This window comes from Mandrillus leucophaeus, unplaced genomic scaffold (assembly GCF_000951045.1).
Source record: "Mandrillus leucophaeus isolate KB7577 unplaced genomic scaffold, Mleu.le_1.0 Scaffold2, whole genome shotgun sequence".
In the NCBI taxonomy this organism is placed as follows: Eukaryota; Metazoa; Chordata; class Mammalia; order Primates; family Cercopithecidae; genus Mandrillus; species Mandrillus leucophaeus.
Window position 1 is genome coordinate 6,218,194 of NW_012102031.1, and position 16,163 is coordinate 6,234,356.

The following is a 16,163-nucleotide window of genomic DNA, read 5'->3' on the forward strand; positions in this document are numbered from 1 at the left end:
GCCCTTTCCTCTCTTGACTCTGGGCCGCCACTGGGTCCTTTCTGCTCAGCAGGTTGCTTTTTCTGTGTCCCTGATGATGGGGGGGCCTCTCCTTTCTCTCTCCACCACTTCTTTCGTGATCTCATCTGCTACCCTTAGCTTCGAGTGCCCTTTATACCCTGATGACACCCACGTTTGCATTTCTAGCCTGGGCCTCTCCCTTGAGCTTGACCCTAGAGCTGCCCCTGCTCTTCCTTTCATATGTCTAAGGAGCATCTCAGACCCCAGGCGTTCAGACCGTGAGGTCTCTGCATAATTTCCCCCAGACCTGCACCTCCCACATCTCAGTCCAAGACTACTTCTTTCTGGCACCTTCCCCTTACTCCTCTCTTTCTTTTCCACCCCAGCCCCAATTTGCCAGCAAACCTGGTCATCTCTGACTCCAAAATACATCAAAAATGGCTGAAGCCAATCACTTCCCACCCTCTCCTCTGCCGCAGCCGGGGCCAGGCTCTGTCCCCTTGGACATCTCTGCCCTGGAGCCCTGCAGGTGTGTCCTCAATGCTCTCCCTGCCTCTCCCCTGCCTTCTTAGAGCCTTTCTCAACATAACAGCAGAGGGACCATTTGATGAAGCAAACCAAATCCTCTAATTTCCCTGCTTAAAATCTCGCGTGGGACCAGGCACGTGGCTCACGCCTGTAATCCCAGCACTTTGGGAGGCCGAGGTGGATGGATCACCTGAGGTCGGGAGTTCGAGACCAGCCTGACCAACAGGGAGAAACCCTGTCTCTACTAAAAATGCAAAATTAACAGGGCATGGTGGCACATGCCTGTAATCCCAGCTACTCGAGAGGCTGAGGCAGGAGAATCGCTTGAACCCGGGAGGCAGAGGTTGTGGTGAGCCAACATCGCACCATTGCACTCCAGCCTGGGCAACAAGAGCGAAACTCCGTCTCAAAAACAAACAAAACAAAACAAAACACCTCCCATTCCTCCCATCTTACCCAGGGTGAAAGCCCGAGTCCTCCCAGGCCTGACAAGCCCTACCCGGCCTCTCCCCTTCCCAATCTCATACCCTCCTGCTGTCCCCTTCCCAATCTCATACCCTCCTGCTGTCCCCTTCCCAATCTCATACCCTCCTGCTGTCCCCTTCCCAATCTCATACCCTCCTGCTGTCCCGTTGCTCACTCTTTGCTGCTCCTGAACCACACCAGGCCTTTGCACTTGCCCCTGCCTGTGACACTCTTTCCACAGATGTACATCATCTTCTTCCCTGACCTCCATACTGCAGCCCGCCCCACGCCCTGGTTTCCACCGCACTGATCACCTCTAACCTGTTATACGCTATGTGTGGTTTACTGTCTGATTCCTTGCTAGTCTGCAAGCTATTAAGGGCAGTTTTTTCTTGATTGTTCTGTTCGTTGTTTTGCTCATATAGTCCCAAGTGCTTTGGCTCAGTTCCTACACATAGCAGGCTCTCAGGAAGTATTTGTTGAGTGGATAAATAGGGGTGTAAACCAGGGCTATGAGTCTACCCTCTTCACTTCAGCCAAAATAGTCTTTGCAAAACAGAAGTATGATGACATCATTCCTGATTTTAAACCTTTCACGGTTTCCCTTGTTCTTCGGGTAAAGACCCAGTGGGCCCTGCCCTGCGGAGGCCCCAGCTCCTTGCCACCCCTCCCCATCCCTGATTGCTCCAGTCAAACAGGCTTTCAGCCCGGGTCCTCACCATAGTCCCCGTGCCACCAGCCCTGTGCCCCATGCTGCTCCCTCTGCTTGAAGGTACTTCTCTTCCTCTTCTCTTACCAATTTATGGTTTCCCCATCCCTACATACCAGCTGGAGGGTCACTCCACTCTGGCCCAGGCTGAGTGTCCTCGTCACGTCCCCTCAACAGCACCGAGTGGCACTGCTCCCTGATGGCACTGCTCACAGATGGGTGCCACGTGCTGTGTGTTTGCCAGCGCCACGCCTTTCTTATCCACCACTGTCAGCTTCACGAGGGGAGACACATCTGTCTTGGTTAACTAGCGTACCCCATGTAGTCGGTGCTTAGCACACACCTCTGGGATCCCTGGATGAGCTCACGAGTGGAAGGATGCCTAGTGGTGCTGACCCACAGCCTTGGCCTCCTGGGCCTATGTAGATTTCCTGGCCTTCCTGTCATTGGTGTCCTGGACTGCTCGCTGTGTCAGCATCTCCCTGGGAACCTGTAGGACACCATCCATCTGGGAGCCTCTCACCTCCCTGGCACCGTGCAGCCAGTTTGTCATCCAATAAACTTTGGATGACCATGATGACAATGGCAGTAACAAAGATGATGATGATGACGATGATGGTGCTGTGGAGACCCAAGACACTGAGGCTGAGCGGAGGGTGTGGGTGGCAGGAGAAGGCATGGAAGAGACAGGAGCCTTTCTCATCTGCTTCCTCCGTTAACCCTGCTGGTTCCTTCCTGGGCAGGGTACAAGGCGGAGGTGACGGTCAGCCAGGTGTATTCAGGCAGCCTGCGCGTGCTCAATCGCCACTTCTCCCAGGATCTTACCCGCCGGGAATCCAGTGCCTTCCGCAGTGAAACCGCCAAAGCCCAGAAGATGGTAGGAAAGGATTTGAGGGATGAGAGGGAGGGAATGTGGGGGTGAAAAGAGAGCAGTGGGGTCTGATCACATGGAGCCAGTTGGTCAACCCATCTGGAGCACTCACGGGGACCACAGCCCTGCTCCAGGCACCATGGAAGCAGATGAGGTTGAGGGTGATGGGAAAGTTAGCGGACGCTTGAGTCAATCGCGCTTGGATTAGATCCTGATCCTGCCTCTTACCAGGGGTGGAGCATGACCTTGGGAAAGCTCCCGCAGTGCAGCTGACACTGTCAAGGGCCCACTCCTGCCCTTCCATTACAGGACAGTGGCCCGCTCCTGCCCCTCCGTTACAGGACGGTGGCCCGCTCCTGCCCCTCCGTTACAGGACGGTGGCCCGCTCCTGCCCCTCCGTTACTGCCCCTCCATTACAGGACGTGGCCCGCTCCTGCCCCGCCGTTACAGGACGGTGGTTCGCTCCTGCCCCTCCGTTACAGGACGGTGGCCCGCTTCTGCCCCTCCGTTACAGGACGGTGGCCCGCTCCTGCCCCTCCGTTACAGGACGGTGGCCCGCTCCTGCCTCTCCGTTACAGGATGGTGGCCCGCCCCTGCCCCTCCGTTACAGGACGGTGGCCTGTTCCTGCCCCTCCGTTACAGGACGGTGGCCCGCTCCTGCCCCGCCGTTACAGGATGGTGGCTCACTGCACAGAGGCTGGTCTACTGCCTGCCACTCTCAGGCTGCAGGATCAGTGCCCAGCAAGGCAGGCCAGAAGTGCCAGGGAGTTATTCCCAGGAACACCCCTGAGCCATGAGCGCTGGAGTGGGTGGATCAATACCACAGCTTCTTCGGCCCTGGCTGGGGGAACGGTTCAGAGAGTGTTCCAGGCTGCCTCCCAGAGATGCCCTGCTGGGCTAAGCTCAGATGCTCTCAGCTCTACACTGCACATTCATGGCCCCGTGTTGGTTACCCACTTTCCAGTCTCTCCCTCCCAACTACTGTTTCCCAGAATCACCTCGAAATAAACCACTTGCCCCACCTTGTCAATGGAGGGTCTGCTTCTGGGGGACCCAGCCTGAGGCTGCCTGTTTCCTCCTCCATGAAGTGGGAGTGATAACAACAGGACCCGGCTGCAGATTTGTTGCGGGTTGCAGTGAAGTTGAGATAACACGAACACTATTCCCACGCCGCGCAAATGCTTGAGAGCCTGTAATCCTGCCAGCAGCGCTGTAGTTGGAGATGTGCAAAAAATCCAGCCAGCTGTGCTACCCATCAGAGCTGCTGGCTTGTCCCAGGCCATGGGAGGAGGTGCAGAGGGGACCCAGGAGCTGAGTGGGGTTTTTCAGAGTTGAGGAGTGACTTTTGGCAAGGCGCAGAGGGGTCATCGGCAGTGCGGGTGGAGGTGAGAGTCAGGTATAGGGGAAAGGGAAAGATGGGGAGGTTCATGCATGCCCCGGCCTGGCCACTCAGCACTGTGTGACTGTGATCAAGCCTGTCCACCTTGGAGGCTCCTGCATAGAGCAGGGCAGCCGGGAAGAGCAAAGGGCATCCTGAAGTAGGAAGTGGCCCTCCTTGCAGAGGGTCCCAGGAGCTCCTGTCTTCCCTTCTTACAGCTCAAGGAGCTCATCGCCAGCACCCGCCTGGGAACTTATTACAACTCCAGCTCCGTCTATTCCTTTGGGTGAGTTGTCCTTGCCCCTGACAAGCTCCTGCAAGAAGCTGAGATACAAAGAGTGGGAGGGGACTCTGTAGGCTTCTGATGCAATGCCTTCATGTTTCAAATGGGAACACTAAGGCACGGAGAGGGAACTCGGCTTCCTGCATGTCACCCTCCCTTCACTGGGCTCATCTGTAGAATGGAAACATGGGTGTGATAGGTTTGCACCAGGCAATGACTGTGATGGCTGATCAAGGGCTTGACACCATCAGGCGAGGCCATGTTGGAGGGCGATGGGGTTACGAGCATTGGCTCCAGGGCCTGGCTGCCCTGTTCGCATCTGGTTCTGCTACTTGCATTGCGGCATAGTCTATGAGGCACAAGTTCACCTCTCGTGCCTCAGTTTTCTCATTCGTAAAATAAGGGTGATGAGAACGCCTCCTTCAGAGGTTGCTAGGAGGCTTCTGTGTGAAGACGGACAGCAATGGCTGGGGTGCGGAAAGTGCTCAACGTGCACGAGCAGGGACGGGGCGGGGGCCAGACCTCAGAATCCTTCCCTGGCCCCTCTCATTTCTGCCTGCCTTAGGGAGGGGCCGCTCACCTGCTTCTTCTGGTTCATTCTCCAAATCCCCGAGCACCGCCGGCCGATGCTGAGCCCCGAGGTGGTGCAGGCACTGCTGGTGGAGGAGCTGCTATCCACAGTCAACAGCTCGGCGGCCGTCCCCTACAGGGCCGAGTACGAAGTGGACCCCGAGGGCCTAGTGATCCTAGGTCGGTACTGGGAGCGGAAACGTGGGGTCGGCCTCGTGAGGTTGGGAGAAACAAGCGGTGGTGTGGCCTGAGGAGGCTGCCTGCCAGGGCTGAGGTGCCCTCAGGGTGGGCCCCCCAGAAGAGACCCCCAGGTGAGGTAGCAGAGCCATTGCATTCAAGGAGCCAGGAAGGAAAGGTGGGGTGGGGGTGCTTAGGGTAAATCTCAGGCAAGGCTGGCTCCAAGAGTCTCCTCTAATTTTATTTTCATTGTATTTTCTTTTATTTATTTTGTCCTTGTTTATTTGTTTGTTCATTTCCTTTTATCAGAAGCCAGTGTGAAAGACATAGCCGCACTGAATTCCACGCTGGGTACGCTACTTTTTTCCCTTCCCCACTTTCCTTTTGAGTTGGTGTTTGTATTGACTTTGTTGTGTGTCAGGGGGACACATGGCCTCTGTCGTGGGTGCAGAGAGCCCTGGCCCAGAGTCACCCAGGGGATGCCATGGTGGACTCAGTGATGTGTCCCCAGCAAGTCTTGGAGCCTGTAGGGGGAGAGGAGGTGGCTTTGTGCACTCATGTATTTCGTGTGTGTCTTGTAGACAAGTGTGCATGTGTTCCTGTGTGGGTGTGAGAATGAGTCAGATTTAGTGGTCCACAAACGTGACTCTCCTTCTCTATCATTGACTTCAACCTGCCCACAAGCCATTTTTCCACTGATGGTAGAAAATCACCTCGCCAATTCACGGTGTGTCAGGTCTTTTGGAGGTAGCGGTGCCATTGCATTCAAAAACACTCCCTTCCACCTTTTCCTTTCCTTCCCAGTCAGGCTCATCAGTCCTCCCTCCCTACCTGGTGCCATATTGCTAGAGTCACTTTGCGTTTCTCCAAGTGGACCCATAATTTTTCAGCTGACCAGCAGAGTCACCACGCTGCACAAGGCAGGAGGTGCTGTCCAAGTTGTAGTTTGTGTGAGTTGTGCAGTGCACCAACTGGGCTGCGGGACTGTACGGCCCCTAAATTCTCAGATTCCTCCTACACTATGTAGCATTCTCACCCAGAGCCAAGGTGGGGGTGAGCGTCTCAACCCCTTCTCAGGGAGGGAGGCAGAGTTTACATCCTTATTATACTTTTCCTTAACTTCCCCTCTTCCCATCCTGCTGGTCAAATGTTTGCTTCTTTGTTGGATGGAGGTGATGAGCTCAAAGTACAGTTTTCAAAGAGGTGAAATCATGATTCTCATACAAAGATAGAGTGACCACGTGTCAAATATGTATTTAGCTGATTAACAGGGGAACCAGCGGAATGGTAAAGAATGCAAGAAACTGATCAATCTGTCTATCTATCTATCTATCTATCTATCTATCTATCTATCTATCTATCTATCTATCTTTCTATCTATCTATCATCCCTCTCTTGATATCTGTCTGTCTACAGTTGTTCTGTAATTATCTGTGCTCAGTGGGTGTTCATTTCATGAGTGAATGATTTAACAAACGAATGAAAGCATGAATGAGGTGACTGGTTCAGTGCGCGTCCAGAGCAGAGTCTCAGGGAGCAGCGGTAACAACTTAAATCCTTGAAGTGGACTTTCTGAGCACTTCCTTTATGCCAGGCCCCATTCCTGCTCTGAGGACACCAGGACGACCGTGTCCTCACCCCTGCCCTCGGAGGAGCTTCAAGCCCCATGAGGGAGACAGACACATAAACAGATTCTCATAACATCAAGTGCCAGTGTGAGAATAGAGGCCCCAGAGGCAGTGGAGAGAGGGAATTGTTTGTTCCAAAGCAGAGGAGGGGGTAAATCAAGAGCCTCACACAGAGTCCCAGATCTATAGGAGGAAGGGGTGCTCCTGACTGGGGGATCCTGGAAGACTTCATGGAGGGGGCATCAGATTTGGGCATGGGCCGGGCATGGTGGCACACGCCTGTAATCCAGGCACTTTGGGAGGCCGAGTTGAGCAGATCACCTGAGGTCAAGAGTTCGAGGCCAGCCTGGCCAACATGGCAAAACCCTGTCTCTACTGAAAATACAAAATTAGCAGGGCGTGGTGGCCCATGCCTATAATCCCAGGTACTTGGGAGGCTGAGGCAGGAGAATTTCTTGAACCCAGGAAGTGTAGGTTGCAGTGAGCTGAGATTACACCATTGCACTCCAGCCTGGGCAACAAGAGCAAACTCCATTTAAAAAAAAAAAAAAAAATTAGCCGGGCATGGTGGTGTGCACCTGCAGTCCTAGCTACTCGGGGGTGGAGGAGGGGAGGCTAAGGTGGGAGGATCACCCGAGCTCAGGAGGTTGAGGCTGCAATGAGCTGTTGTGATCGCATCACTGCACTCCAGCCTGGGTGACAGGCTGTCTCAACAATAAAATAAAATAATTTTTAAAAGAAAAAGAAATTCAGGCATAGGGGTAGGCAGGGACTTGTCAGGGTGAGAAGGAGAAAGGGCTCCCTGGGCAGAGAGAATGGCAGGGGCAAAGGCCAAGGGACAGCAACACCCAAGGCATGTCCAGTTACTTCCTCCCAGCCCCGAGAGGTGCCAGGCTCCCTGATGGTACTTCTGATTAACAAGAGGTCAGCACACACCTCTCCACTGAATTCACCTCAAAAAAAAAAAAAAAAAAAAAAAGAGTAATTATTAAAGTGGCAAGAACAAAGAATCTGCTTAGAGCAAGATTTAAAGAACACAAAACCCTAGGAAGAGCCAGGCATCTTTCCCCAGCTGCTGGTGGAGGCTCTGTCCCTTCCCTAGGCAGATACTGTTGGTCTCTCCCTGGGGAGCTCGGCTCCCCACTGCAGTCAGCACGGCCAGGGGTCAGGGAGAAGGGGCTGAGCCACAGGAGGCAGCATCAGAGCAAAGTGTATTCACCTTCATTCCCTTCCTGGTCCTCAGCACTGCCCGGAGGAGGTCGTAGGACAGGGATTATTATCACATCCATTTGACAGAACTTGGAATGGCTAAGCCACTGGCCGAGGCTCAGTTAACTACCCAGAGGTAGTGAACATCTACCTCTACAGAGTCCGAGGCTGATAATCTACAACCAATAGTAAGTCAGAGTTATTATTCCTGAGTGCCTCCGGGGGACTTAATCAGACGATGCTTGGGGACAGAGACTGGCTCACTGCAGCCTGGACACCGAATCTGGTCCACTGCTGCCTGACCAAGAATGACATCATCACACAGCTGATGAGTGTTGGTGCTAGGTGGGGAGGGTAGTGCCCCTCCCTCCTTCTCTCCAGTTTTCTCCCCCTCCCCCCTCCCCCGGGGGCCCAGCAGATGGCTAGCCTAGAGAGCTGCCCTCAGTCTGTCCAAGCTGACAGGGGGACCTTTGCTTGTCGGTGGCCTTCCAAATAAGACGATTTAAAGCAGAGAAAATAGACTGAAAACTCAGGTTTTATAATTTCATGTCACCAGGCTGCCTCCCACATCCCAGGTTCATTCTTAAATCCCCACTGGCTCCTGGAAGAACACCAGGATTCTGGTGAGGTTTAAATGAGATACTGGATGCTCCATGGAAGAGAATATGTTCACTGCCAGACCCTGGTGCCTAGATGGAACACACAGTAGGTGCACAGTCACTGTTTTGAATGAATGAATGAATGAATGAATGATGCAGGTAGTACTGCTTTGTAAGTTCTAGCAGCGCATCAGAGCTTATGGATTAGATGGAAGAGCAGAGGCTCACTGGTGTGTGGGGTAGGGGTGTAGGGTGTAATGGTGAAGGAGTTGTGAAGTGAGGCAGCTGTGAGATGGGCTAGGTCTGAGCCTCAGGTGGGGCCAGCGGCAGGATGACAAGTCACAGGCCTTTCTCCCCAGCCCTACCTGCTCCATCTCCCTCACACCCACCTGAGGAGCAGGCAATGCCTTTACTGAGCCCCTACTGTGCAAGGCGCCGTGCTGGGCACTCAAACGTACGTCATGCCACAACCTGCTGGCGACCCTGCAAAGGTGGTGTTATCGTCCCATTCTACAGATGAGGAAACCAAGGCCCAGGAAAGATTAAGGGGAGGCCGGGCAAAACCAAAAGGGGCCGGCCCAAGGCCGGGCAAAGGGCAAAAACAATGAAACGAACCCAAAAAACTGTTGTGGGCATTCAGTGAGACACTGAGGGAAGGCATTCAGCTCGGTTTCTGGCCTGTAGCAAATGCTTGATAAGCACCTGTTTTATTCTGACGACTTCACCATGATTAGCTCAAAGCTCACGTCCTCCCCTCAAGGCAGCCTCCCAGACTCCTCCTTGGGGCAGTCCCTTCTCTCTACCAGAAGTGAAGCCCTCATCCCCTTGCCTCCTCATTGCGTACGGAATCGCTGTTCTCCACAGTGTTGCTCGCAGCAGCCAGAGGAGTGTGTGGTCCAAGCCAGCCCATGTCCAGCCTTGCTCAACCTTCTGTGGCTCCCTATGGCTGCAGGAGAAAGCAGCGTCGGTCCTGGGAGTGGCCTGGTCCGGGCCCCCCTGCCTTCAGCTTGTCCTCTAGACACATGTGCCCTGTGTATACTTTTCTCAAAGCTGCCTGGCTCGCCCCAGCCTCTTTGCTCATGCGGGGACCCCCAGGACGCCCCCAGCCCATAGGCTGGGTTTGGAACCATCACCTCCTGAGCTATTCTTGCCTGTTCTGTGTCTGTTTGTCTCCGCTGTCATCCATGTCCCCAGGCAGTGACTGTATCTTTACCTGGGCACTGAGAAAGCATGAAGCTCAGTGGGTGTCCATTCCATGAGTGAATGGCTGAACCAATGAACAAATGCGTGAATGAGGATACTGGCAGGGAAAGAGAAGGATCGGGTAGAGCGTGTCTGGCTGTCCCCACCTGGTTCCCCTGCCCAGCCCATCCTGCCTCGGGGAGGACCTTGAGGAACCTGGCTCCCCAGGGTCCCCTCCTTCTGGGTCACCGGAATCAGGGGCTGTGCCCCTCTTCCCGCTCCAGGTTGTTACCGCTACAGCTACGTGGGCCAGGGTCAGGTCCTCCGGCTGAAGGGACCCGACCACCTGGCCTCCAGCTGCCTGTGGCACCTGCAGGGCCCCGAAGACCTCATGCTCAAACTCCGGCTGGAGTGGACGCTGGCCGAGTGCCGGGACCGACTGGCCATGTATGACGTGGCTGGGCCCCTGGAGAAGAGGCTCATCACCTCGTGAGTCCCTGGGAAGGAGGGCGGGAGGCAGGGCTGGAAAGGGGAATGGCTGATGGGGGAGTTAAAAGTCACACACAGCATTCTTAGACAAGTGGGGGTAGGACCTTGGGCCTGGGTATCTGGGAGACAGGACGGCTAGCCTAGAGGGGATAGGAGAGAGGAGGCTGGAGATGGTTGTGTACTGGAGGCGCTTCCCCTCCCCGAGCCTCGGTTTTCCGATTTATAACAAAGCTGTTGTTCTAGATGACCCGTACAGACAGCTCTGGGAGGCACTGTGGCTTGTTGGGATATTTCAGAGCCTGGCTGCAGCCTGGACTTTCAACCTCTGGGCTCATTCCTAAATCCTGACTGCTTCCTGGCAGAGCACCCACCCTCCCTGCTTCCCAGGCTGCTGGTGGGGTTTAAATGAGACACTAGATTCGCAATGGGAGGGGATATCTTCACTGCCGGGCCCTGGTGCCTAGATCAAACACACAGTTGGTGTGCAGTATCCATTTTGAGTGAACCAATGAATGATGTAAGTGGTACTGCTTTGCAAGCTCTAGCAATGCATCAGAGCTCATGGATTAAATGTAAGAGCGGAGAGGTTTCCTGGTGTGTGGGGTGGGGGTGTGGGGGTGTGATGGGGAACCCCCTGCCTCCTAGCTGTGTACCCTAAGTTACTTTGCCTCTCAGAACCTGCTTACCTTGCATCTTGCGGGATCATTGGAGGATTTAAATCAGACTATCTGTACCATGATCCTTACACATAGTGAGTGCCCAGTAAACGCTAGCCATTATTGTTATCATTATATATAGTCTAATTGGGACTGGGCCACAAAAGGCCTTGAGTACCAGGAGCCGTTTGGACTTTGATAAGTGGGGAGCTATTGAAAGTTCTGAGATCTGCGGCATGTGCGTGGGCTGAGTTCCTGGAGGGCTCTGGGAAGCACAGAGAAGCCAGACACCATCTGACTTCCAGGTCCAAAAAGGGTGGGGACACTTAGGGGGCTTCCCCTGGGGCTTCTCCAGGTGCCCCTCAGCTTGGGAGGGGACCTGACTGCCAGACCCAACTCTGTTCCTACTCGCTGCGGCTCCTGGTGGCTCCCTCATCCCAGACCCTTGGAGAAGCTCTAAAATGACAGGTTAGACAACATTTGGGGTTCTCAAGCTCGTACCCCAGAAACCTGCTAGGGAATGGGAGTGAGGGGGCCTTTGGTGATGACAGGAAGACAGAGCAAGTGGCCCCTTGCCCAGGTTCAACCATGTGCTTCGTTTCTGCGTTCCATGTTTCATTGACAAGGGCTCTGCTGCTAGGTAAATAAAATAAACCCCCCCAACAATGAAAGCGAAAGCCCCCATTAAAGGTGACCTCCAGGTCTCTTCCATCCTGATATCGTATCTGCCACCTCCCAGGGAAGATGAGCCAGTAAGGCCAAAAAAGGACATGGCTGTGTGGGAGGGTGGGGGGGCCGCGGTCTGGCTGGGGAGACTAGAGCACTGCAGGAAGACCAAGCTGGAATGGTAGGAAGAAGGGACGAGGGCCTGGGGGGCGAGCGGGGTGGTGCCTGCTACTGGAGGCCACCTCCCTCCCCTGGCAAGAGGCCAGAGGAACTGCCCCATCTCTGGACTCTGGGCACCAAGACCTTCCCAGGGAGACCCCCTGGGCTTATGCACACCACGCCTTCAACCGGCTGCAGGCTGCTCGGATGCCACGTGTAGTGATTTTGAGGCTGTGTTTGGAGGAGCTCAGGTACTCACTTGCCAAGGTGCCCGAAATCCCTCCAGCGGCACCCCTTCCTCCTGTCAAGGCCCAGGTGCCCACGCACGGTCGGCAGGCAGGGAGGCTATTGGGTTACCCACTCAGGGGCAGGCAGGGCTGTTAGTTTCGTATAAATTGGCCCATCAGATGTGCTGGGCCTCCAGAGGGTATTGTCATTGACACTGGGAAGTTTGGTGGAGGTTGGTGAGAGGGTGAAGGGGCGCTGGGGAACCCCTGTCTGAGACAGGAAGACCAGGGGCATCTGTGTATGTGGGAGGGTACCAGCCATCACAGGCAATGCCTAGCGCAGGCCTGTCTCTGCCATGGACTGCTGGTGAGGCCTCAGTTTCCCCATCTGGGAATCAAGAAGCTGACTTCAACAGTGTCACTGGAGTCTTTTCCGGGCTGACATTCCAGACTTCTAAAAGCCTAGAAGTCTAAGATATGGTTATTTGTTCTGAGCCCCCCAGGCACCAAGCTCTGGGCAGATTTCTGGGGCACCCTGGGGGTCACCAGACCACACCTGCCTTCTCCCTGTCGCATCCTTGAACACGGCCAGGAGTTGCAGTGCAGGCAGCCAGAAGGGGTGGCCCCTGCAGATGCCAGTCTAGTCTTCCTGCCAGGGATGCTAAGGGTCACAAGCGATTCCGTAGCAGGGTAGAGGAGGCTGGGGAGGGAGCATGAGACTTGAGCCAGGCATCATCATTGAACTGTAAGCTCCAGAAGTCTGGGGAACCTCCAGGCCTCTCTCACCCAAGGAGCTGGCCTGGTCCTTGGAGGGCCTTCAGTCTGTCCTCTGAGGCCAGGGAGACACAGACTCCCCATGGACACACAGCGGTCTCTAGTAGCAGACCTGGGTCCAGAACCCAGATGTCCAGACTCTCATCCACCATCCCAGAGCAGCTGCCTGCCACCCTCCCTGCCACTCCCCTCCCAGACCCCGGCCCAGCCTTGCCGCTTTTCTGTTCTGCCAGGGTGTACGGCTGCAGCCGCCAGGAGCCTGTGGTGGAGGTCCTGGCATCGGGGGCCATCATGGCGGTGGTCTGGAAGAAGGGCCTGCACAGCTACTACGACCCCTTTATGCTCTCCGTGCAGCCGGTGGTCTTCCAGGGTGAGGGGTGAGGGGACTCTGGGGCAGGGGAGGGGTGGTGGTAGAACCCCAGGGGCCTCCACTGGGCTCACTGCTCACCTTTTTGCCCAACTTGGGGACGGGATGGAGAGGGAAGGTTCTGGAAGCTCCTGCTGCTCTCCACTCCCCACCCTGGCCCCCCTCTTCCTTCCGCCATTTGCACTTCCACCCCGCTCTGCCCCTTGACCCTCCTACCCGTTCGCAGTCTCTGTCTTCCCGGCATCGCTCCCTCACTTCTCTCCTCTTTCCCTCTCCATCCTTCTTCCTCCTTTTCTCTTTTCTGTGCTGACTGCCTCTCCTCCCTCCTCACCCTCCTGGACCTGTGTCCCCTCCCCTCTGCCCCTCCCTGCCCTCTTCCCTCAGCACCCACCAGTGGCTGGGCCTGGAAAGCAGGTCTGTTTGCAGCAGGACTCAGAACTCCTTGGATTCTGCCCTAGACAGTCCGCTTACGGCCAAGAGGGCACAGGGAGCTTGGGGAGGCATGATGGCAGCACAGCCAGGCCAGGGCCACCGGTGTGACAGGTCCCCCACTGCCCTCCCAGCCCCCACCCTCCTCCTGCTTCAGGACCTCCCTCCTTGCCCCCTTCCTAGGAAGGGCACGTCCCACTCTGCACTGGACAGCTGTCCTGGGCCAGGGCCAGCCATACCTCTGGGCAGGAAGCTCAAACTTTGCCATTTCTGGAGCTTGGGAGGGGAAGATGGCAGAGAGGAAGCCACAGAGTGTTGGCAGCTGCTTCTCCCCCGACCCTTGTCCCCAGTTTGCTCCCTCCCACTCAGGGTCCCCGCCCTCTTCTCGGTTTATCCCTAAACTCTCTGGCAGGGACCAGGGTCCCCAGCTGGCCAAGCTGGAGCTGTAAATGGGTAGCAGAGCTGTTCTCTTGGGAGTCTGACACAGGCTCAAGGCAGGAGGGAACAAACGGCTTTGGGGGCCCTGGCCCCATGGAGAGATGGCCAGGGCAGCTGAGCGTGCTCCTGTCCTGACCCCTGGACCCCTCAGCTTCTCACTGTGTAGCCTCAACCAAGCCACTCCTTTTCTCCGAACCTCATCTTGGAAAAGGGGAACAGCTCTCTCTCTCCCAGCCGCCACCGTGAGGCCTGCGCAGGTGTGAATGCATTTTGTAAACTGGCGAGTGCTGTCCCGCGAATGTCAATAACTAACACGGATCACACACTTACTACATGGCAGGCTGTTTGAATGTTTTATGTCTTTTTAATCCTCTTTACTACCCTATGAGGTGTGTGCTATTATTGTCCCCATTTTACAGATGAGGAAACTGAGACCCAGGTTCACACAGTTACGCTTAACCACAGCACTTTGCTGGCAGAGGTGGTAGGGGTGGTGGGGTTACAAGCTGCGCTCGCCTGCTGGGAGGTGCAACCAGCGGACCCCGTGTAACGGCTGCTCTCCTGGTCCAGCCTGCGAGGTGAACCTGACGCTGGATGACAGGCTGGACTCCCAGGGCGTCCTCAGCACCCCGTACTTCCCCAGCTACTACTCACCCCGAACCCACTGCTCCTGGCACCTCACGGTGAGACCCCACCCTGCCTGCCCACCTGTCCCCTTCCCCAAGCACAGCACCGGTCCCTGGTAACCCAGGATGAGAGCGGGCAGTGTCCTGCTTCTGCTGAAGCGCCCACAGGCTGAGCCCTGGGTACCAATCCTGCTAGGGTGGAGACGGGGTGTGGGCTAGGTCTCCCTGTGTGGATCACGGCAATGCCTGTTTGTTGAGTGACTGACAGACTTTAGCCCCACCTGGGATTCTGTGTCTCCTTCTCTTTGTTGTTAGGGAGGTGGGTTCACCAACCTGGCCACACCCCATGGGCCACCTGATGGCCCGCTCCTCCCTCCCAGGTGCCCTCTCTGGACTACGGCTTGGCCCTCTGGTTTGACGCCTATGCACTGCGGAGGCAGAAGTATGATGTGCCGTGCACCCAGGGCCAGTGGACAATCCAGAACAGGAGGTACTACTTCCTCTCCTCCCTCCAGCTTCCTCTCCTCCCTCCAGCTTCCTCTCTTCCCTCCAGCTTCCTCTCCTCCCTCCAGCTTCCTCTCCTCCCTCCAGCTTCCTCTCCTCCCTCCAGCTTCCTTTCCTCCCTCCCCTACAAGTGACCCCCTCATTGGAAGCCCAAGTCCCCAGCCTCAGAGGGACAGCAGGGGGAGCCAGCAGTGGCTGGGGCTGGTGTTGGGCCTGTTGTCCTCGTCTCGGCCCCCCGCTCTGGCCCCAGCTTCCCTTCTAGCTACCCCAGCAGTCTCAGACACTCTTGGTCATCAGACACCTTGGATGTTGGTTCTAATTACAGCAAAATAGTCTCATCTCCTTGGGTGCTGTAACCCCCTCTGGCACCCTCAATCCTTCAATAAAATGATTCCAGAGCCAAAGGACTCATGGGCACTTCGGTGCCTTCCCCCTAAACCCAAGGTGTACAATCCAAGGGGCCTCTCCCTTATCATGACCCCCTGCTGCACAGCCAGGTCCAAACCCATTGCACAGGGTAACATGGAAATCACGGATGCCCTGGATCCCCCGAATCCCCAACAGAGCACTTGCCCTCTTCCCTGCTCTTGCCCTTGCCCCCTCTGGTATCTAAGTTTCTGACAAAGAAGTGAGTCCTTCCAGGGATGTGAGCAAGAGACAGCAGAGTTAGGCTAAGCGACCACCGTCACCAGGGTCACTATGGCATGAGGCCAATAAGTGCCCCCTGGGCCTGGCCACCAGGCGGCCATGGGTGGTGCCAGCAGCTTCAGAGGCCTGGGGTGGGCAGGGAGGCAGGGAAACAGAGACAGGGTATATGGACAGGTTTTCATTTGTCTGGGAAGAAAAGAGAACTAGGCAATTCAAGGAAGGGGCATTTAAGACAGGAGAGGTTCCGTATCTCAAATGTGTGGATCATCCCAGCATCCCCAGAGGGAGAGAAGAAGGCTCAGGTGCAGGTAATATTGTTTAGAGGGTGGAGGGTGGGCAAGAGGAGAGGGAGGCCCTCCCACGGCTCCATTGTTGGGGAGCAGAGGTTTGGGGAGAGAGAAGAGGAATATTGAAGCAGCGATGGCAGAGCCAGGGAGACCCCTCCCCTGGGAATCCAGGGTGAAAACGGTCATCGTGTCAGCGTCAGGAAGGAGGAGACTACCCCTCATCACAGACTGGGCTCTGCCCTCCCTTCCAACCCCAGAATTCTGGGGGCCTAATGGGTTGAGAGTCTAGTACGC

The 16,163-nt window shown here is 55.7% G+C and overlaps 1 protein-coding gene across 2 annotated transcripts in view; it reads left to right on the top strand.

Moving 5' to 3' along the window:
- The window catches only part of TMPRSS6 (transmembrane protease, serine 6), a 43,205-nt gene that overhangs the window by 10,596 nt on the left and 16,446 nt on the right, over positions 1 to 16,163 (top strand). For both annotated transcript variants that reach the window (XM_011978924.1, XM_011978923.1), the window contains exons 3-10: positions 2,446 to 2,579; positions 4,170 to 4,237; positions 4,800 to 4,984; positions 5,291 to 5,332; positions 9,884 to 10,088; positions 12,804 to 12,940; positions 14,375 to 14,487; positions 14,811 to 14,920. In XM_011978924.1, coding sequence (XP_011834314.1) covers positions 2,446 to 2,579; positions 4,170 to 4,237; positions 4,800 to 4,984; positions 5,291 to 5,332; positions 9,884 to 10,088; positions 12,804 to 12,940; positions 14,375 to 14,487; positions 14,811 to 14,920 — 994 coding nt within the window. The remainder of the gene's footprint in view (positions 1 to 2,445; positions 2,580 to 4,169; positions 4,238 to 4,799; positions 4,985 to 5,290; positions 5,333 to 9,883; positions 10,089 to 12,803; positions 12,941 to 14,374; positions 14,488 to 14,810; positions 14,921 to 16,163) is intronic.